The sequence below is a fragment of the Protopterus annectens genome, chromosome 2.part0 (assembly GCF_019279795.1).
Source record: "Protopterus annectens isolate FY-2018-M chromosome 2.part0, PAN1.0, whole genome shotgun sequence".
NCBI classification, from domain to species: Eukaryota; Metazoa; Chordata; order Ceratodontiformes; family Protopteridae; genus Protopterus; species Protopterus annectens.
Genome location: NC_056728.1, coordinates 1,709,823,861 through 1,709,847,500, shown reverse-complemented (window position 1 = coordinate 1,709,847,500; position 23,640 = coordinate 1,709,823,861). Strand labels below are relative to the sequence as shown.

The 23,640-nt window shown below is 40.3% G+C and overlaps 1 protein-coding gene across 1 annotated transcript in view; it reads left to right on the top strand.

Annotated features, from left to right (window-relative positions):
- MIB2 (MIB E3 ubiquitin protein ligase 2) overlaps positions 1 to 23,640 on the top strand; it is a 1,775,226-nt gene that overhangs the window by 577,437 nt on the left and 1,174,149 nt on the right. The window contains 1 exon segment of the mRNA XM_044061758.1: positions 16,699 to 16,723. Coding sequence (XP_043917693.1) covers positions 16,699 to 16,723 — 25 coding nt within the window.

Genomic DNA, 23,640 nt, shown 5'->3' with positions numbered 1-23,640 from the left:
TCAAGATGGTTATTACAGAACTCACTTTTCCCCCTTTCCCCAGAAGTGAGGTTAAGTAAGGGTGCTGGTGATTCTACTTCCTGTATGGGAATTTGAAGCGATTTGGCTTTTCTGTTTCAGTCTGAAGTGCTAGTTGTGTTAAATGCTCCCGAGTAGAAGCTCTAGATCTATTGCTGCATGAACAGTTCAGTCTGTGGATGTTACTCTTTAGTCAAGGACTTCTGTGGTTGCCTCATGGCTCCTGTGCTTTGAGTGGAGCCTTATTTACTCACCCTCAAATATTTACACTTTGTTTCAAACTGGCACAATATTTGTACAGCAAATTTACAGACTATACAACTCCATTAACAGAACAGTCCATTCTATGTGTCTATATGCTTTCCTTTGTAATACTATACTAAAACACAATAAAATGCATTTAAAAGAAAGATATTGAATGCCTTAAAAATTCCATCTTTATTAGGCTGGTAGCAGTTCTAAATGAGATCAGTGCAGCACCTAACCTGAAGGACATCTTTACTTTATTTATTTATTTATTATTTATTTATTTAAATTTGTTGACTGGGAGTGTCCGACTGGACGTGGGTCCATTTTCAGCGGAGGCCCGGGGAGAAAAGCTCCTCAGTAAAATAAACAGACAGTAGTTACATTGGATTACATAGCGATTAACAATTTAACATAGAAATTACTTACAACATATTTACAGATGAAGAACATAGTACATCAGTAGACAACTAGAATCTTTATCTGTGAAGTACATAACAGGCATTAACAAATGTAACAATGAGAAGTTCCTGCTGTATAATAAGTACTAGGCTTATGAGCATCTGAGCTTGCTATCATCAAGGTAGTTAGTGGAGGTGAAAGAAAGGTAGTAGTTGGATGGGGTGGATGATATTAGAGTGGGAGTTGCAAGGGCATAGCCAGCATGTTTTAGGTGCGCTTGTAATAAAGTTTTGAAGTTGGTGCATGATGGTACAGAGGTAATTGTGGGTGGGAGTGAGTTCCATAATTTGGCTATGGCGCAAGAGAATAGTGCTTCACCAGCAGAGTTATTGGCTTTAGTGATCTGCAAGTGATTTTTGTTGCTGGATCTTAGTGGTCTGGTGGCACGAAAGAAGGGTTGGTGTAGATTCTGGAGGGATGGGACATTTAGTGGATGGTTTACTAGTTTGTGGGCGAGTGAGAGTTGATACCACTGAAGGAGGTGAGGGAGTTCAAGCCAGCCCAGTTCAGCAAGTGAGAGACAGTGGTGACTACGGTAGGATGCCCCTGTGGCGAATTTGGCGATTTTGTTGTAGCAGGTCTCTAGCTTGTTTAGATCACATTGCCTTAGGTTGGTATATACTGGAGAGGCATAAAGTAGGGTGTAGATAAGGTGGGAATTTGCTATTGAAATCTTTGCTGCTTTGGTGAGAAATTGCTTATTTCTGTATAATGCTCCTAGTTTTTTGTGGACTTTTTATGGTCATGGATATGTGAATGTCAAATTTTAGTTTATTGTCTATTTCCACTCCTAGCAATTTGGTGTGTTCAGTTGGGTATATAGTGGTGTTGTCTTTTCCTGTGATGTTAAAGTGAGAGTTGTTTTGAGTATGTTTGGTGGGTTGGAAGATGAGTAGTTTAGTTTTGTTTGGGTTGAGTATTAATTGGGCATCGGATAACCATGTTTCAACAGAGGAAAAGGCTTCCTGTGTGACTTTTTGCAGTTTGGGTAGGGACTGGGCTGAGCAGATGATGGTTGAGTCATCTGCGTATTGGATGAGTGTGCCATGTTTGGTGGCAGAGGCTAGATTATTGGTGTAAACAGAGAAAAGTAGGGGTCCAAGGATGGATCCTTGGGGAACCCCTATGGAGACAGGTAGTTGGGGAGATATGTCATTCTGCCATACAAAGGATTGTTGGCGGTCAGATAGGCAACTCTGAAACCAGTTGGTGACTGATTGTGAGAAGGATAGGTTATTGAGGACAGAGATAAGTTGTTTGTGTGGGACCATGTCAAATGCTTTAGATAGGTCTAAGAAAGTAGCAGAGGAGAGATAGCCATTGTTTTTATGCTGAAGGATAGTGTTAGTAAAGGAGAGTAAGGCAGTGGTGGTGCTATGGTTTGGTCGGAAACCATGCTGAGTACTGGAAAGGAGTTTTTTTTATTTATTTATTTATTTAACATTTGTTGACCGGGAATGTCCGACTAGGTTCCACAGATCCTGTTTTCAGCGGAGAGCCGAAAAAAAAAATGCAAATGTGTGTGTGTGTAATGTGGGGAGGGAGACCACCGGGAGAGGAAAAAACAACAACAACACTCCACAAGAACATGCAAACTCCACAAAGGCAATCAGCAGAAACCCGACCTTGCGGTGACTGCTCTTGCTGTGAACGACCAACCGCGCACCCACTACCCTGTTAGTAAGGCGGTAGTGTGAGACCTGAGAGTGTATGCATCTCTCTAGTCTTTTGGAGAGTGGAGAGAGAATAGCTATGGGGCGGTAATTGGTTAGTTCTGCAGAGGGTCCGCCTTTGTGAAGGGGAATTATATGTGAGACTTTCCACAATGTGGGAACGTAACTTTCTGACAGAGATCGGTTAATCAAGATGGATACTGGGTAGGCCAGAGCATCAGCTGCGATTTGTAGGTATTCACTTGGGAGGTTGTCTGCTGCTAATTTGGTGGGTTTAAGTTTAGTTAAGAGTTTTTTATGTTGGAGGTAGGTACAGGAGAAAAAGAGAAGGCAGTGGGGAGATTACTAGTTGAAGGTGTGGGTTGGAGGGAGGGTTGTGTTGTTTAGCTAGTGATAGTATGGTTTGGGTGAAGTGTGTGTTGAATGAGGTAGCAATATTTTCTGAGGAGTGAGGGATGTTAGGAGGAGGGGTACTGACTTTACCTGGGTGGAGGATGGAGTTTATGGAGGACCAGAATTGTTTGGGGCTGTGTTGTGAGGAGTCTAGGGCAGACTGGTAGTATTGGAATTTGTCCTGTTTTATTAGCTTTTTGACTCTATTGCGTAGTTCTAGGAATGTTTGTCTAGCTGCGGGGGTTTTGGTTTTGCACCAGTGCTCTCAGGCTTTATCCCTGTTTTTCATTTCTGACTGGTTTTCTGTAGCCATGGGGAGGGTTGTGCTTTGGTTCTGGAAAATCTTATGGGGGCATGGTAATTAAGGATGTTCAGGAAGGTAGTATTAAAAAATTCAACTGCGTCATCTAGACTGAGGTACTTCAGAGCATGCCAGTTACATTCTTTGAGGGATGAGATGAATGTGAGTGGGTTAAAGTTTATTTTTTTACGTATTTGACGATAGATGACAGGTTTAGCTTGGTACAGGTATTTTTTGAGTTGGAATGTTGGGGAGTGATCACTGAGGCTATCTGATAAGCAGCCTGTTATATATGACTGGGGGTTCTTACTGACTAGCATCCAATCCAGGGTAGTGTGCTTGCTGGAGGTTTTATTTATCCTTGTTGGTGACTGGACTAGTTGGGTGAAGCCATGAAGGTGTACATGATGGGTTGGATTGTTGCCAGAACAGGATTGCCAGTCAATATTGAAATCACCTAAGATGATAGTTTCTTGGGGGAGATGGTGGGAAGACCAGCTGAGGAGGTTTTCTAGTGGAGGGATGTTTTGGCCAGGTGGGAAGTAGCATCCAATTAAGTTGATGGTTTTGTTTTGGTTAATTTTGAGGTTGGTATATATTATTTCTTCATTGCCTATTTGTGGAGCTGATGATTTTAAGATCTGGATGTTTAGATGCTGTTTAAATATTATAGCTACACCACCTCCTTTTTTGTTTAACCGGTCTACTCTTAGTATGCCGTTACCTGTAGGGAGTATTTGCTCACTGGTAATGTGAGGCTTTAGCCAGGTTTCTGTCAGGATGACAATATCTGGGGAGTATAAGTCAATGGTGGCATGGAGTTCATGGACTTTGTTGGATATACTTCTAATATTTAGGCTTAGTAGAAGGAAGTCACTTGGCTTTCTATTGGCTGTAATATGGGAGAAGTTGTGGTTTCTAGTCTGATTATGAGGATTGGGGTTGGAGATGGTAGGGCCAGGGTTGGGGTGGATGTGTCCACTTAGGGCTAGTTTTGATATGCATGAGATTATTAGTTTTCTCAGTTTTTGAATGTGTTTGTTTATAATGGAAACTTTATGATTGTGCTCTGTGGGTAATAGGTATGGTGGGAGGGTTACTATGTTAAGTTGTAGGGATGATTTACGTTTGAGTAATATAGTTGGTAGAATATGTGGGGGTGCATTGGGAGGGTTCTTGAGCTGGTGGGAGGGAGCTGAGTATGGGTGAGACATGGGTGGTGGTGTGAGTAGTAGTACAGTGGTAGTGGTTAAGTGGGGGAATTATGGAGCTTTGGTAGGATGTAAGATATGCAAGGAGAGTGCATGCAGTGAGCAAAGGAAAGGTATGCTTGTACATGTCAGTTGAGGAGGTGTGAAAGTAGAGGGAATATGGAGGAGGTAGTGTTGGGTTAGCGCTGTGGTTGGCTATTGGAAAGATGGGAGGGGTTTGAGTGCAATAAAGGTGGGACCACTGGGGGCGGGAGGGAATAGGGGGCAGGGTGGGGAGCAAAGCGGGTAGAGACCCTGTTAGGGTCTTGTATGAGGGGCTGGAAACAATCACAAAGCAAGACAAGTATGTGTTAAGAAACAATCACAAATGACCAAGGACTGCTCTGAAACTAAGTCTTTTCTTAATTTCTCAGGTGGAAAAACAGGATAACCTTGTATCAGTAGGCTACTGTGGTCATAGTTTAAATTAACAAACACACAGTATTGATCAGTTATGGATACTATTTGCTAACAGAAGGGAATAAGAGAAAGTGGAAGATGTGTGTGGTGGTGGTGGGGGGCTGCTTACAGCCAAAGCACAGTGCTCTCCAGGGGAAAATGAAGATTGGCTCAAACAGGTAGACACATACTCAAAGTTAACTGTAGCTGTTTGCAGACAGTTCAGAATATATGTTTACTTAATATTTGTTACTACTAATCATACGGATTACTCCTGAGACAACTCCAAGACATAGGTGATGGAGACCAGACTGCTGCAGTGACCAAATGGTGAGTAAACACAGCAGAGACACTGAGAATATGGTCAAACATCCATGAGATCTATACTCAAAATGATCTCTCTAGAAATGAGTAATGGGGGTTGGTCAAAGTTAATCCCACCTTAGTCAAAGGAGAGATGGAGAAATAATACTATCTACAGGGATTAGAAGGATCAAGTGATAAAGTGGATGAGGGTGTTAGTACTGCAACAGTGATCTATTCTAACATTTATTGTGATGGTATGTTTACTTACACAAATATACTGTACTCTTAATTAGATCATTGCTGCAGTATGGGGCGATACACAGGGAGGAGGAGGAAGAGGTAGTCAGAGTCCAGCAGCTCATGGAGAACAGACCTAGAAAATCCTACTCTGACCCTAGAAAATGAGCCAGTGTTGTAATTTTACATGAAAGTGCTGGAAGGGTCCTAGAGTCCACCCCTTTCCAAAATGCGCCAGAAGTAGCCAAAGCTCTGATAGAGTAAGCTCTGAGCTTCTGTGGGAGGATTTTTCTCTAGTGAGAGCAACAAAAAAGGACAAAATTACACAACCATTTAGAAATTGTCTGTTCAGGCACAGTTTGTCTTTTTTCTTTCCATCAAATGAAATGGAAGAGCTGATCAGAAGCTCTAAAGTCTTTACTTCAGTCAATGTAGCAACTGAGCTGCCTGTGGAAATCCAAAGTATGTAGAATTCTCTCTCCTCTTTTTTTTTTTTTTTTTGCTTCAGGAAAGAACATAGGGAGATGAATTAACTGGTTTAAAGTAAAGTAAATTCACAAACTACCTTAAGCACAAATGAAGGGCTAGTTCTTAAGGTTCCTTATGAATAAAAAAGCAGAAGGGTTGTGCTGCCATTTGAGTTTGCAACTCAGATACACTCCTAGTTGAAGTCAGAGCAGTGAGTAAAACAGTTTTCTATGCCAGGAACTTCGAGACAACCTGAAAATCATGTTCAAAAAGGGAAAGTGAGTTCTTCCAAGAAAATTTAGAAATCCTAAGAAGACACCTGCTTTTGATGTGGACAGATATGTAAAACCCTTTTCAAAAAATGTTTTACTGGGATTAAGAAAGAAGACAGAACAGCTAAACTGACTAAAAGATGAATTTTAATTACATGAGTAAGACGGACATAATTTAGATTCAAGTTCATAGGCAAGTACTAGGCTAGCTGCCCTTGTGGGCCATTTTAAGCCTAGCCAATTTTACTTTCAAAGGTGAGAAACAAACCCTGTATCTTATGTCTGTGAGGTAAACACCTTAACTATTATACCAACCCCAACTCCTAAAATCCTGTAAGTTTAAGCAACTTGCACAGATATTGAATAACAGGTGGCACCTCTACAGCGGGCAGTCCTGGTGTCTCTTGTGGCACAAAACAGAATATCACTTCCATTTGGCTAAATACAATTTTCTAGTAGCAGGTTTTCTGGTCTCCTTCAATACCTGCTGCATTTCTTCAGAGATAAGGTGCCTGAGTGGAATCAAAATGCTAAATCATTAAAGCAGTCATGCGAGTCTGGCGATCAGTGACCCCTTGTCCTGTATGCAGGGCCCCATTCTGTGGGTGAAGTTGTTGCAATTGCCCTTGTTATTTTAATGTGAAGGCAGAACTAGTGTTATCTGGGCCAAAACAGAGTTACTAGTATAACTGTTAGAGAGTCATTTTGGATCTTTTAATGAATAACTCTAGTTTTCAGAGCAAAGGGGGAGGGTAGCATAAAGGAACATTTCTGCCTATGGGAAGGAAAATGCAACCATCTTCCAGTCCTTTTTGCAAGGTGTTGAGTAGCAGAATTTATTCAGCTGCCTGTTGTGAATGGATGCAAACAGATCTACATGGAAAGCTCTTCGAATGTTGATAACCTCCCAGAAGACCTCTGAGTATAACATCCATTCCTTAGGGCCTATCCTAGATCTGCACAAGGTGTCTCTACCACAGTGTGGGCCTGTTCTGGATCTGCACAAGGTGTCTACCATAGTGTACTGCTCTGATGACACCGGAAGCTCTTGATTACTGTCATGGAGAATAAGACACAAGCAATGGAAATGTTTTACTCCCTTTAGTCTTATATAGAGGTCAAGTGCACTTTTACTAACCAGAGAAGATGTCATGGATGACAAATAATAAAGAGTTGAATATATTTATTTTGGGATGGGAATACAGCATGTTTAAGTTGATTTGCCTCACAGAAGAAGTTATTCTAGGGTTAGCTGATTTGCTAAGGTATTTTAAAACTACACAGTTAAGACTCATGTGTAACTCAAGCAGAAGGCTAAAAATCAAAGTAGAAATGGGGGCGAATTCAAGAGATAAAGAGTGGCTACAACTGTGGGTGCAAGGCCTCAAGGATGTAACAAGAACACAATATTATATTCAGAAAGCATTCTAAGAACTATGCCACTGCAGGAGAATTTCCAATAGAGATATCTGCAAGTATTGGTACTTGGAGCAAATAACTCTGGAGTAGTAGATAGGAGAGTGAGATGAGACAAAGCAGGAGTTTGGACTGCAAGATACACATTACCTTCCCTATCAGGGATTGATAACGTGCAGGCAAAGAGAAATGGATAGAGAAGTGCTAAATGAAAGACCAGCTTTAGTAGAGTTTTCACTTGGGTCTAGAAAAAGAAGATGCTGGGGAGGAACACACAAGGTCTTGAAGCATGCTAGACTGGAGCTTTCAGTTACTGTATCATGACACATAAAATACTTTATAGTGTTTTCAAAAACACAGTGCAACATTACAAATATCTACATTTGTGAGGAACAGATACACAAATTATACCCCCCAAAAATATACTACAAGATTAAACATAATGAAGCTACATTATGTTAATGGTAAATCTTTAGTTGTCAGATAAAATTAGTTATGATGTGTCACAGATCCAGATAAGTGACACACAGAAGTATGTATTACTAAGTTGTGGAACAACTTAAAAAAATGCACTAGAAATACTAGCTTCTCTGACAACACAGAATATTTCAAAGACCAAAATGAGTCTCTTCACGTTCACATCAACACGGTGATGATACTAATGACAATAACTACAAAATTATGACAATCCCAGTATTGATATGGTAGGACTGGGAGGCAGACATGGTAGGAATAAGCCCTGTTCTGGTGGCTACAATTACACTTACTGTAATGCTGGCTCTAATGCTGTGTATCCTCTACCAGCAACACAAAATAGTCAAGCAAGAGATACAATTAGTAAAGCATTTTTCAGCTGCACATCCTTTGTTGTGCAGGAGTGAGGTGGAAGGAAAAGATAATATGGAAAACCTTTAAAGACTACACCATCTAAGCAATGGTTAATACAAGCAATAGAAGATGAGTTGCACAGTTACTATGCTTAAACGTAAGCATACACAATGGCTGAAATGAGTATGCAAAAGTGATAAAACGTCAGAAACGGCAGTCTTGGAAAGATACTAGCACTAAATGTACTTGAAAACTAAATTAAGTAACTGAAGATTTTTTTTACAGAAAGTATCGAGGTTATATGAAATGTGAAAAGCTAGAAGTCTGACTACTCCAACAAATTCAGTGAATACTGCATTTTTAACAATATATCACCTTCTGTAGCCAACTGACTTCATAATGAATTAACTTTTTACAAGGGTTCTACCCCCTTGTCAAGAAACAATATAGTTTAGCTTGCCATGAATCATTTCCCTTCCAGCTGACACTCATTCCAAATTTCACCCTGCTCTGCTTTTTTCAGTTCCACTCCTCCCATATTCCACATAACAGTGCAGTATACCACAGTCTGTAGACTTACTTTAATGCCTAAAAACTAATAAATTAAGCAGGATCAGTCTTAATACTTAACTGTGTGAATCTCCACTGCTTAGTTTTCTATGGATGGTCCCCTCAAATGGAAACCTTTTGATTCAACTGCTTTCTATCCAGTTCACCACTATGGCCTTACAATAATACCCTTTTACCTCACGGTCAACTTTCTGTAAGACACCACATCCAATGGTTTGATGAAGTCCTACCAAACCACTTACACCAGGCTCCCTTTGTCTACTTCGGTGGTCACTCAATAACATAAATTAGTCAAACTATATTAGCCAGACCTCTAATCCAAGCCATGTTATTGGATTTCTGCAAAATAATTAGTATTCAAGAAATCTACTAGTCTAACATGGCTTGGTGACCATGGGTGATTCCTCTGACTATACCATTAGTGCTCCTTCTGGACTAGTCCATTGTCACACTGAAGAAGTTTGTGTATCTCACTGAAGATATAAGTTATACTAGGTAGGGCCACTAAAGAAGCAGGTCACGACAGGGAGATCACACTAAATATGGACCACTGGAAAAGGCAATGGCAATCCACACTAGTATTTTTTCTTTTTACCAAGAAAATCATATTGACAAAAGTAACCAGCAACAGACAGGTCTGCTGTAATAAAGTTCTTGAGGTCATGAGAGAGGGATTTGACTAAGCAGCAACACAATACAATCAATGAGTAAGGTTTCTACTATGATGATACAGTCAGACAAAAAGAGCAAGATGAAGCGGCCATCCAAAAGCCATCTTACCCCAAAAATGAGGACGAGGAATAGCATTCACACAGCAATTCCACTTCTAGGAAGAGGCTCAGATGCTATAACTGCTGTAGATGCACACTTGTTTCATTATCTCAACTAAGAGTAAGATGAAGAACGCTGAAGGAATTGTACACTGGTCTTCAACTATCTTGCCATCCCTGCCCTTTAAATAGCAACTATGGTCAGAAGCTGAAACAACATATATATTTTTATCATATCTTGAGGTGTTACACAGTATTAATGCCTTACAACATTGTAAGCAGTATTTCCCTTACCCCAAAAATAGCCTCATAGAAACAGCCATACTGAAGTCATTTTTTTCACTAAGGTTTCTCCTTCCCAGGAGGACTTCCAAGACTGAAAACTAATAAATGGCATAACTTAACCACTCTGAGTGTGAAAACAGAAACTGAGAAAAACAAGTGCCACTGAATTTTTTTTTTTTTTTGGTAAAATTCAGTTATTCGCTAGTAAATACACTGCCTGGATGCTAGCAAAGAAGAAATTTGGAAAACCTGAAATAAAATCAACCAGAAAAGGTAAAGAGAAAACACTGCCTGGAAAGGATGCTACAACTGTTCAAGAAAAAAGCAGTTCAAGCTTCAATTTTGATTCAAAAGATGGCATCCAGTAATTTTGAGGAAAAAATAAATCAAATGTAGTCAGAGATGATTAAAATAAATGAAACACTGAAGGAATATATATCAGTTCAATCAACAAAAGGCCGGAAAAATAAAAGAAGCTTTAATGCCATTTAGATGTACCGATAAAACTACAAAAAAACTCAAGAGGATGACATGAAGAAAATGCTGGCTGAATATGAGGTTTCTCAAGAAGAACAGTTTAAAAAATAGCAGTGATTTTCTGCTGTACCAGAGAAACTGGGAGGAACAGACTATTAATTTTATGAAAGCATAAATAAGTAACTGGAGTGGTGTTCCACAGCAGAATTTACTAACTGAAAGGACACATTGAGTGTATGTTCTAAACCTGGCCCTAAGAAAGTGGCCAAGGCCTATATTGGCAAAGATGAAGTCATACCAGCAGAAGGGCAAAGTATTAAAAACTGGATCAAGCAGAATGTTTGTAGAAAATGATTATTCACTGTACACCAGGCAGGAGAGATGCAAATTCCTCCCAGCAATCAAGAGGCAGGTGTAAGATTCAAGCTACTATATCCAGCTAATCTTAAAAAGTTTTTCCTGGTGGATCAAAATAATTTTTTGATGCAGAACAGGCTAAGGAGGAAATAAAAAAAAGTTAAACAAAAAAGGAGTCAGCAAGTAGAAGGGGGCTCTGCCTCTCATTCTTCTGACAGTAAGGTTCATAGACATTTTGACAGTGAAATATCTTCCAGTATTCTAAAGGAAAATGACCGAGCTACAGAAAAAAAGCACAGGAGTTGACTAGAAGAACCATCAGTACCCTGGACTTTAACCAGAGACTGGTGCTGGGGGATGGAGTTGAGCATGAAGAAGACCAACAACTCTGAAATTAGTAAATAAATGGAAGACTATAAAGTATCTCATCACAGTTTTGAAAAAGTGGCTAAAAAACACTGGACTTTTGTTGACATTGTTAAACTTGTGGGTGGACTGTAAAGCATATACCCACCTTTATATTGTTAATGTTTAGAAGGACATTAAAAGGGTGGAAACTAATTGTAAATAAAACAGATTGTGTTATTAGTATTTGTATAAAACATTTAACGATATAAACTGCATGTTACATACAGTAAAACAGTTTTCTATAGTATGCAGTCAGGGGTATTTTAAATATGAGGGAGTCTTTTTAAGTGACTGTTAATTTTAAATATGAGGGAGTCTTTTTAAGTGACTGTTGTATGTGTTAAAGATATTAAAGTAAACAAGCACATTTTATTTGTAGGAAATATACGTTTTATAGTATAACAAGAGAAAAAAGGCTAGACAAAAGCAAGTTTAATGTTCATAAGCCTTGATCCTGGGCTGATGGGGTATAAAAGTGCAATAATTATATATGTATAATTAGGACATTGTCTCTTTTTATTGTACAAGGGTGAATGGCCAGATTACCATCTTTGGCTTAGGTTGTAAACAAGTGTTTTTGTAAGCATGTAGGCTTTACAAATAAGACAAAATGATGAAAGCCATGAAAATACAAAATTTCTTACAACTGCGAAAATATTTCCCACTGGCAAATGTTCAGTGGAGCGGAGTTGTTTGCAGCTGTGGGCAGCTGTGCATTATTTTCTGAGTGAAATTTACAAAAAGTCCTTGCGGAGTATATTGTCTTGGAGATGAGCGGTCTGCAGGTGCGAGCAGTTAATCTTGAGAATTCTGAGTATTCTTTGCCGACAGAAATGCACAATATAAATATATAATGACAAACAGTTCAGTGGAAAAAATGTTTGAAATATTAGGAAGTGAATAAGAGGCAAGAACCTCCATAGCAGCCTTAATACTTTAATACAGTTAACATAACAGTGTACAATTTAGCTTTATTTAAAGACAGCCAGTGCACTTTTTCTTAGGGCTGAAATTTAAGTTTTCTCAAAGCATACAACCTGTTTTTCATATCTGGGAGGGGAAGAGAAGCCAGAAAAGAGAAGACAGCAACCAGTGAAAGTGGGAATACAGGCTGTAGCATGCACTTTAGCATGGAGAACCATTAATGTTAGGTTACATAATGCCTGTAGGTATAGCCATCAATTTGGGAAAATTGTTCCTTTGTGGATGGTTAAACCTGATATTTTGAAGATGGACATAGTTTTGTGTGTTTGTTCCAAGTGAATAGGGAATGCAGTGTTTTCTATTAAGTTTTTTTGTTTGAATGTTTTCATTAAAACAAAAAGACTTGAAAATGGGACATAGGTTCAAATGGAGAGGAGAAGAAACAACTGTACAAAAGATCAGCCGGCCAAACACTAGTATATGTATGTAACACAAAAGCTGGAAATACACATTCAAAAAAACTGTCATGTATAATAGGTGGGAAAATAGCTTCTTACCATGATGGCTATGCTGCCCATATTAGCATGGAATGTAAAAGTACAGTTGTGTACACTTACCATAAATGTAGATGTTCAAGTGCATTCACTGTTGCAGTCATTACATTTGGGGGTAATCTGTGGCAGGTTGCCCTCAGTCGGCCTGAACAACAAAGTCTTGGGTCCTGCGTTGGTTGCAGTCTCTTCTTCCATGACGTCAGGTCGTTAGGGGTATAAAACATGCAGCAACGCCATTTTAATCAGTTTTTCTTGCCTCAGATGTCAGGTGCCCCCCCCAAATGGGGAGCAAAAAAAAAATATATATATAAATACAAAGGCTTTAGTGTATAGTGAAGGAAAGAAAAGGTATAGAAAGGGGGATGGCGGGTGGGTAACCCGGACTGCAACAGTGAATACACTTGAACATCTACATTTATGGTAAGTGTACACAACTGTACTATGTTCTTTGTGTTTCACTGTTGGTCATTACATTTGGGTAGAATCCCAAAGCTGTGGATGGGAGGATGGAACTAAACAGCATTAGGAGCGGCTATAAGGCCCTGCAGAACTGCAGTGGCAAAGCCTGCCCTGGATTTGGAGAAGAGAGGTAAATGATAATGCTTTGTGAAGGTATGAACAGAGCTCCAAGTAGCAGCTTCCAGATTGTCTTTGGTTGGAACCTCTCTGAGAAAAGCTGCTGAAGTAGAGGCAGCCCTGGTGGAATGTGATCTGATCCCCTTGGGCACAGGTTTACCATGGAGCAAGTAGCAGAAACGAATGCAGTGGTTTATCCACTTAGACATAGTCTGCTTTGATATAGCATTCCCCTCTGACCCTGCAGCAAATGCTACCAGTAGTTGCTCAGACTTTCTTACAGATTTGGTCCTGTTTAAGTAGAATCTTAGTTGTCTGTGTAAGTCCAATGAATGCAGAATCCGCTCCCCCTTGTTCTGCGGATTTGGGTAAAATGTTGGCAGGTGAATGGTCTGGTTAAGAGTCACAATGGATACCACCTTAGGCATAAAAGAAGGCTTGGTCCTGAGGGACACACTGTCTGGGTAAAATATAATAAAAGGCTCCACTGTCATGAGAGTCTGTAGTTCCGAAACCCTTCTTGCTGAAGTGACTGCCAAGAGAAAAGCTGTTTTCCAAGATAGAAATTTTATATCCGCAGTAGCTGCTGGTTCAAAAGGTGGCAGGGTGAGTTTTTCCAGCATAAAATTGAGGTTCCATGCAGGAGCTGGTGATCTTCTGGGAGGCCTTAAATTTTTGGCCCCTCTAAGATACTGTTTAAGCAGATGATGAGAAAAGAGGGGAGGCTCTGTGTTGTAATGAGCCGAGATGGCAGAGGCATGGATTTTTATTGAAGAAAAGGATGGGCCCTCATCAAGCATCTCAGTCAAATATTGTAAAATCTGAGGAATACTGGGCTCTGCTGTGTCTGTTCCTTGTGCTTGGTTCCAAGCACAGAATCTATTCTATTTATCAGCATAAGATTTTCTAGTACTAGGCCTTCTGGCTTCCAAAACGACATCCATCACAGATTTACTGAGAGGTGGTGTTTGAATAATTACTTGATCAGCCATGCTGCAATATTCAGAGTTTGGAGCTGAGTGTGCAGAATTTGACTGTTCTGCTGAGACAGTAGATGAGGTATTTGAGGCAAGTAACATGGAAGAAGTTGAGACATATTCCTTAGAAGTGGGTACCAGTGCTGGCGAGGTCAGTCCGGAGCAACTAGCATCATTTTTGGTTTTTCCTGTCTGACTTTTAGTAAGACCTTGGAGAGTAGTGGCAGTGGGGGGAAAGGCATAGACTGACAGGTTTTTCCAGCTGAAGGATAGGGCATCCACTTTCCATGCTTTTTTGAGATGAGTTCTTGTGCAGAATTTGTCCAACTGATAATTTTAGGGAGAGGCAAATAGATCTATGTCTGGGCTCCCCCATTTCTGTGTAACATGCTGAAGATTTGTGGATCCAGTTTCCATTTGTGCGGGTCCATAAGATTTCTGCTTAGGTCGTCTGCCAGAGTATTTTGTTTTCTTGGCAGGAATTGAGCTTGAAGATGTATTTGGTAAGTCAAGGCTGTGTTCCACAAGGCCATGGCTAGTCTGCAAAAGGGGTAGGAATGTGCACCCCCCTGCTTGTTTATCTACCACATAACTGTGGTGTTGTCCGTCTTTATCAGTAGTTGTCCTGGATGAAGTAAGTCCTTGAAGGCTGTCAGAGCATTCTGAACAGCTAGCATCTCTTTCTGGTTGATATGCAGATGCATTTGATTTGGGCTCCATTTGCCCTGAATGCATCTCCCCGCCAGGTGGGCCCCCAAGCATAGTGTGATGCGTCTGTAGTTAGGGTTTGGGTGGCAGGGGGTAGAGTGAATGACAGTCCCTTGTTTTGGTGACATGTCTCTGCCCACCAAAGAAACTCCTGTTGTAGGCAGGGAATGAGAGGAATCATTGTTTCCAGACTGTGACAATGTTAACTCCATAGACGTTTTAGGTACCATTGAAGTTTCCTCATATGCAGTCTCGCATATGGAATTAGTAGAATGCAGGATGCCATGAACCCCAAAGCCTGCAGAATTTGTCTTGCAGATAACTGGGTTTTTGTTGCCATTTGTTTGAAGTATGTTGTCAGTTGCCTTTGTTTGTCTGGCGTAAGGTAAGCCATCTAGGCAGTTGTATTCAAGCTTGCACCCAGGAATGTAATTATTTGAGAGAGTACCAGTTGTGATTTCTTTTCATTTATGGTGTACCCTAGGCATGCTAGAAGCCTTTTTACAAAACGCAAGATGTTGAAGAAGTGTCCTTGTCCTCTGCTTGAATGAGACAGTCGTCCAGATAAGGATACATTTGAATGCTTCTTTGTCTGCAGAATGCAATTACTGGTGCCAGGCACTTTGCAAAGACCCTGGGCACAGTAGATAAGCCAAAGGACAGTGCAGAGAATTGGTAATGCAAAAAACCTGCTTTGAAGCGGAGGTATTTTCTGCATGATTCCCTTATTGGGATATGCAGGTATGCCTCTAAGTCTAGAGTTAATAACCAAGCATTCCTGCCTAGCATAGGCAGTAGCTGTTGTAAAGTCAGCATTTTGAATTTTGGAATGTCCAGGAATGTTTTCAAAATCAATAAGTCCAGTACTGGACACCATGAATTGTCTTTTCTGGGTACCAGGAAAAGTCTTGAATAAAAACCTTGTCCTTTTTCCTTTTCTGGTACCGGTTGAATAGCCCCCATATCCATGAGGGGCATGACTTGTTTCTGGGCCTCTGCCCACTGGTTTTGTGGCAGATCCGGCCATCCGTTTGGAATTGGCAAAGTACGGAAATGAAATCTGTACCCCTGGGATACTATGTTTAGTACCCATTTGTCCTCGCTAATTAACTGCCAATCTTGAGAATGAAGTGCTAGTTTTCCCCCAATGGGGCTGCCAAAAGGTAAGTGCTTGGCGATGGTAAAGGAAAGCCATTCAGACTGCTTACTGTAGGGTTGTGCTTTGTTTCCTCCAGTTTTGGAGGTGGAGGCACCCCATTGCTTTGACCTGTAAGAACCCTGTGATTAGTATCTGGAGCCTTTTGAGTGCCTGGATTTGCCTTGAGTGGCTCTGCTGGACATGGGAAAGGACCAATTTTTAGTAAGCCAGTGTCTACTGAACCAGGGTGGCTGCACTTGCAAGAAACCTTATACAGTTTGCATAGATTTAGCTTTGTCTTCCATTTTCTTTAAAACCTCTTCTGCCTTATTACCAAACAGAGTATCATGCTGCAAATGGGCATCCAGCAATTTAGCTTTAACATGATCAGGCAGATTTTGCTCCCTGAGCCAAGCATGCCTTCTAATCACAGATCCAGTAACGGCGGCCCTACAAGAGGCCTCCAAGGAATCAAAACCAGATTGCAAAGTATGCTTTCCAACCTGTTCTGCTGAATGCAGTAATTCCTGTAACTCTATTTTCCACACAATCAGAAATCAACATCATTTTCAGTTTCATTAAGCCCATAACATGCTGTTGATATTTAAGCATATGAAACTGGCAGTTTAAGGCCCTGATTGCCAAGGTTGCAGACGTATAAACCTTTTTTCCCCCATCTATACAGCTCCCTGGAATCTCTGTCAGAGGGGGTAGGACTTTTGGCTGTAGAGGCCTTTACACCCTTGGGACCCTGAGGAAATAGTCTCAGGATCAGCAGCAGGATTTTTGAATATAAATTTGGTGGAGTCAGGAACCTTGTAATATCTGTCTGGCTTGCTAGGAGCTGGAGGCAGGGAATCAGGAGCCATACTTGATTCCGAAAACACATCATCAACAATGTCTATTACAGGAGGTATTGCCAAAGGCCTATGCTGAGGAAGAAGGAAATCCCTAAGCCACTTTTTTGATTCAGAGAAGTCCTGACTCTCCCAATGAAAGTGTTCCCTTAAAGTATGCAAAGTCTCTCCAAAAGAGTAATCCTCAGGAGTTGATGCAGATGGGATGGATTCTTCTGCATCAGAATCCTCATATGGTGGAATAGAAAATTACTGATCAGAAGAGGAATCAGAAGAAATGGAAACCTGATCTGAAGATTCATAATCAGTGCCTTGCCTAGGCATCTTAGCAGGGGGGGTTGGGAACCCCTGTTCAAGGTAATTAAATCCTCAGACATTTCGATAATCTGTTTTTTATGCATAGGGGACTGAGCACGTGGCTCATGCATCAGTTTTTTAAACATAGAAGATGTTTTTGACCTTGTTTTTGAGTCTGGCGTCGGTTTAATATAAAAATGTTGAGGCCTAAAAACACCCTCAGAAGCCGGTGCCTGCTCAGCGGCTCTGGACCCATCTAAGGGAGAGACATCCGCGGGTTCAATACTGAGAAACTCGCGGCATACCGGACTCAGAATGGGTCTCGGTAGAGGTCTGCGACTCAAAAGTAGTGGGTATCAGGGGCTGCGAAAGCACCTCACTGAGTACCAGCGAACCGGTGACTGGCTTAGGAGAAGCTTCGTCGTCGGTTTTGGACCTAGACGGTCTGTCTCTTTTTCTTTGCGTTTTTTGTGAACTCCGGTAGTCAGATTGCTAACTGACGACATTTCAGGATAATTAATCTTGAACCAAAATATTTAGAAGCAAAAATATACCGACGCTTAATAGTGCGTTGGTTAAATCTAGTGACAGCAAGGCATGTTGTGATCTGGGCCTAGGCAAGGAATATATTACAAATGAAAATCCTTATGAGGTATTTGCTTCCCACAAGTAATGCAATTAACTTTTACTGACATCGGTAAGGAGCAAGAAAAAGTTTCCCCAATGGGGTACTTAGCTTTAGTCTGAAGTCTTCGGTTCTGAAACTCGAATGCGAAAATTTCAGGAGTCGGCCGACCGGCACTTGCGAACTGCTTCTACTTCGGGCACCGCGCGGCAAGACAGACTGAATAAAATGGTGTCGGCTGCATGTTTTATACCCCTGACGACCTGACATCATGGAAGAGGAGACAGCAACTGACGCAGGACCCAAGACTTTGTTATTCAGGCCAACTGAGGGCAACCTGCCAGCAGATTACCCAAATGTAATGACTGCAACAGTGAAACACGAAGAACATCATACAAGTAATGAAAATGCTTTTAGTCCCTTTAGTATCATATATGGTCCAGGTATACTTTTATCACCCAAGGAGAAGTTGTGCACAATAATGAGTGAAGGAATTTACCTGGGAGGAAAAGAGGACAAGAGGTAAGTTGGATAAGTTGATCCTTCTAATAAAAGAAAAGTTTGGGTTAACTTGACTTGAAGGGATATTTTAGAGCTGCATAGTTAAGGCACATATACATAAGACAAGCAGATGGTTATAACTCAAAGTAGAAAGGAATGATGATGAAGCAAGGGGAAGTTCAAGAAACGGAGAGAGAGTGAAAGAGAATGGGATTTCGGATGCAGATCCTTAGGGAGAAAAACAACCACCATACAGAATATCATATTCATAAAGTAGCAGAAAGTATACAAAGAACTAAGCCAATACCAGAATAGAGAAAGGAGACTTTGCCAATAGGGATTACTGCAAGTGGGGGCACTGAAAATAGGTAAGAGGGGGCTGGAATTTAATGGGAAAACCTGGCAAAGGAACCAAGATATTGGGAGCAAATAACTCAAGCAGGAAAGATAAGAGTGGGATGAGGCCAAGAAGACAACTGGATTGCAGGCTACAGGCTGCCTATCAAGCCCTGCTAGGGAAGGCAAAGAGAAAAAGAGAGGAATTTTAAGTGAAAGACACACACTGGTAGTATTTTTAGTTGACTCTACGACAAAAGCAGCTGTTAAAGTGATAATTAGTGCGGCACATTCAATATTTCTTGATAACTATAAGAATCAGAGTAGGTTAGAAAACTAGTAAGAAAGAGTGGAAAAGCAATTTACAAAATCAATGGGAAGACATATGTATGGTTCCCAAGTATGCAACCAAGTTGAGAAGGTTTAAGATCTTTGCTTAGAAGTGTTAGCATAGGTCATTTTTTATACCCCAAGCAGACTTCAAAGAATGTTTCCTCAGGTAGATAGGAAATGTTAGAGGTGTGATGGAGAAGAAAGAGGGAACTGGTAACATATGTTTTGGGAAAGCAATGAATTAAGAGTATTTTGTAGGAAATTTTTAAAATGTGCTATCAGAAATACTGGGTGAGAAAATTGTTGTAAATAAGGATATGATTAGTTTGAGCTGGGATACAGGATCTGAACTGCCTAGACATAGTAAGGCCTTAAATTTAATTGTGCTGGCTGCCAAAAAAGCTATTACTAGAAAATGGAAATCAAAGTCTACAACAATTGTATTTGAGTAATTCAATATTATAAAAAAAGAGAGAAAAGAACTAGAAGAGGGATCTTTAGAAAAAAGAAGCAAATTACATAGAAGTAATGGAAACTGTGAAACAATACATGCAGAATAATGTTCAGGAAGAGAAGCAGTGAGGTTTAAGGGAAGGCAGGAATTCAGCAAATTTTTTTGTAATATTGACTGATGATAGCAAAGAAAATATATGTGATGTATATTGTATTTAAATGTAAAAATGATTTCTGTTAATGTACGTTTGCCTATGTCTTAAGTGATAATTTAAAAAAAGGTGTTAAAAGGTTCTCCTTCCCACAATGCATTTTACATCCCCAGAATATCCCTCTCTTTCAGGCTATTTTGCTCAATCACTTAACAGGACGATATCCAAAACTACAGTTTATTTTCAAAATCTCTGAAGAGTGTCAGAAACCTTTTACCAGTGATTCTCTAGTTTGTGCTTTTTCCCACATTATAAACACAGTATAAGGAAGCCTTTCTTCCTCAGCTCCAAGCAGTGCTTAAATTAAATTGCTCTTCTTAAAGTCTAAAAATTAAATCAGCTCCAAGTATTTCACCTCCCTTTACTGTCAGACATGTAAAGTTTCCAGATACTCATGTCTATCAACTGCTGTCTGACACCAAACAGGAAAACTGTGAATCCCCCCTACACTCAGATGTACAGCCTTACTGGGAATGAAAGGAAACAGGACTACAAATATCTTACAGTGATGGCATTTACAGGACAAGCAATCTTAAGTTAACAAGATGTGAAGGTTAATAATGATTTAACAGCCAGGGAATAAATTCCTACAGAAAATATCACAACAGTTCATTCAAACCTGACATGGATGTGCACTAATGAAAGTGAATGGCATACAAGTGCTCCACAAAGTGAAAAAGATGGAAGTTGTGCTTTATTTGTATGTGGCAGTATAGTTATTTTGTAAGGAGACAAATACATTATAGAATTATGTTAAATTAGGTTTAAGATGTACTGTGCTCTAACAAATGTTGCCCTTGTAATCTGGTTAATTTCTTCAGCTTGTTTATTCAGTTAAGTAATTTTGCAGCTAAGTGGACTTCATCGACCAACTTTTCCTCAATGATGACCTGGTTACAGACAAACAGTACCTCACTGCATAGTCCACTATTAAATAAGCCAAGCAACAAAAAAAACAAGGAGTTACTACTAACATGCTCAATCATCATCAATAATTTGCCTAGAGTTCAGAATCAGACTACCATATGTGTGTGCACAGGGAGTCTTCAGAAATAACATATACTAAGCTACTCAACAGCACTTTGCATTACCCATCAGTTGGGCCTTAAATTTGGTTTGGAATGATTGATCATATACGTAAGGCATAGCATCATAAGGTAAAGGAAGTCAATTTCAAACACTGAGTAAACCAAAACTAAACCGAACTGAAACCAAAAGCTTTGGAATTAGTATTTAGTGAAAAGACTGGTAAAAAGAGGTTCAAATCAGCTGCACAGGAAGAGTGGAGTATTTCTGAATTTCACTTAAAGTTAAACTTCCCTAACCAAGGAAAGGCAAGGCAAGTTTTATTTCTGAACCAACCCAATATCAATTTCTCTACTATCAATTTCACACTCCGGGTTCCCTCCCAAGTTAGTTTGCTATAAATCTCCAAGCACTGTTCGCATCAATGTTAAAAGCTCTTAGGGTGAAGGAAAAGGAAGTGATACAGAATGGGACAGAATTTGCAAGGGATGCCAGAAGCACTCCTCGATCAAGTGCACTTCTAGCTTTACATTTAATAAAAACAGCTTGATTATGGCTGCTTCTGAGTGGACCTTAGATTGTCTTTTAAAATAGAAGGTGAATATTAATGCAGGGTCCAAACATGTGTCTATGGACCTGTAGGTATGAAAAGTCTCAAATATTTCTCTGGTTGAACCTGACAGAATCAGTCTAAATTGATATGGGTTAAGTTTCTTTCGTCTCCAAAACAACACGGACTTAGCTTTATTGATATTAACACTAAGTCCATGGAAAGTGAATCAGTATAACATAATTTTGAAGTTCTTTTGTTAGTCAACTGTCACTGACAGCAAGAGAAAGCCATAGCATGTGTAAAAAGTGAAATGCGAAGTTACAGAAAACCAAAACGTATGGCATTGATAAGTATGGTAAAAAGCATGCGACCCAGTACAGATGACTCCTGGTATACTCCAATAGCAACTGTATGTGGCTGAGACTGTGACTAGACACTGTGAACTCTAAACAATCTGCTGTCACGGCAGCTTGTGATAGCTTGTAACCTCAAATTTTATATTATGCACAATTACAATGAAAATACTCTTTTACCTCTTCCCTGTCATGGTCTCTCAAGACACTTCAGTCACAAATACATTAACAACCTTTAGGCAGAGAAAAACTAGACAGTCTACGGTAACAAAACTTCTAGGAAGTCAAAATGTTAGGCTGCAGCAGGTGAAGATCTCTCACCATAATTTACACCCATGGGATCAGATTCCTTGATTTCATCTGTTAGTAGTCCCACAACATAAATGTCATCTCCAAGATACATGTTGAGGGCACAATGCTTCCTCTTCTTTAAGATGGTGTATCTGCAGAATTGTCCCTTTATAAACCTGTCGTGCTCCTGTTTCCGCTCTGCAAGATTTGCATCAACATCATAGCTGTATATTTGCACCCTTACCTCCCTTTCACCTAAAATTTCAGTTTTCCATGGCAAGGACAACTACCCAGCTGCCCACAACCTCTTCTTGCCTTGGCTGAAACTTCTAGACAGCAGGGCTTGGTAAAGTGAAGAAAGGACCCAAAATGGAAGCAAAGCTTTCTGCTGCTACTCCACACTTTAGACACACACTGCTAATCTGATTCTCTACCTGCTGCAGTGTCCCCCTTTAGACATACGGCTGATCCAGTTCTCTACCTGCTGCAGTGTCCCCACTTTAGACACTCTGCTGATCCAGTTCTGTACCTACTGTAGTATCCCAACTTTAGACACACTGATCCACGTCTCTACCTGCTACAGTGTCCCCACTTTAAACACACTGCTGCTCCAGCTCTCTACCTGCGACAGTGACCTCGCTTTAGACACACTGCTGATCCAGCTCTCTGCCAGCTGCAGTGTGTCAGTCATCTTCAGTACATCCTTCCAGCCTGCTTGTATGAAAAACTAGTCAAACAATATGAAAAACCCCGCTCAGACAAGATGCAGAAGAACCCTGCATGAAAAGACAGAGAACAGTGAAAGCCATTTACGCCTTACAAACTTCTTGATATAATCAGGTAGCAGCAGCTCCTGCTTCAAATTCAGCTACAGCTTCACACTACAATGCCACTGCAGGCTTTCAGTGCTGAATCCGACTTTCCAAGACCCATGATTTCTCCTTTTGTTTATAGTTGATTGCACCTCACCCCACTACTGCAATTTCACCAGTTACACTTACTGTTCCCATGATCAATGGCCTACTGTTCTACTTTTAGCTCCTCTGCAAGTGAAATACATAGCCACTACTTTACTTACATTCGGTTATATCAGACAAGTGTAAATATACAGTAAAACACGGAGTTTGACAATCATGCTCGAAAAATGGAAAGAGGTAGGTTTGTTAAGCACCTTCCTAACTTCAGAAACGTGCTTAACAAGCTTTAGTTGAGTAGCTCTCAGTGCTGTTACATTTTATTCTTGTGTTACAGTGCAACAGTGGCCAGTGCCAACCATCACAGAACAGCAGCAAAAGCTAAACAACTTTAAAACCTGTTAAACTCCTGTGTCAGATACAGAAAAAAAACAGAAGCATGACAGCTTTTAAAGACGTCTGTTCTTCAGAGGGACACTTCGCTTCTCTCCACTGCCTGCGTGGTTCAGCTGAGTGCTTCACTGCATTCAAAGCTGTAAAACAGTTTGGGTACCTAATACACTTTTTTCTGTAAGCAGTACTGCATGACAATGCTCCATTATCAAGTCTGATCATAATTCTTATTTTGTGTTCTCGACGTGGATATCAACATTCACCTCTCAAGCTTCACTCTGTGTGAATTTTTTTGACATCCATGTCTTGAACATATAAGTTGTTTACTTATGATTGGAGACACAATCATAATCCCCTACACAGTCAGTTTTGCTTTGGGAGGTACATTTCCCTGAGTCTCTCTTGAAAATTAAAACCATTCGCAGAAAAGGGGTTCAGCTGCTCAACAGAATAAAATGAGAAAATACTTCATATATACCCTTA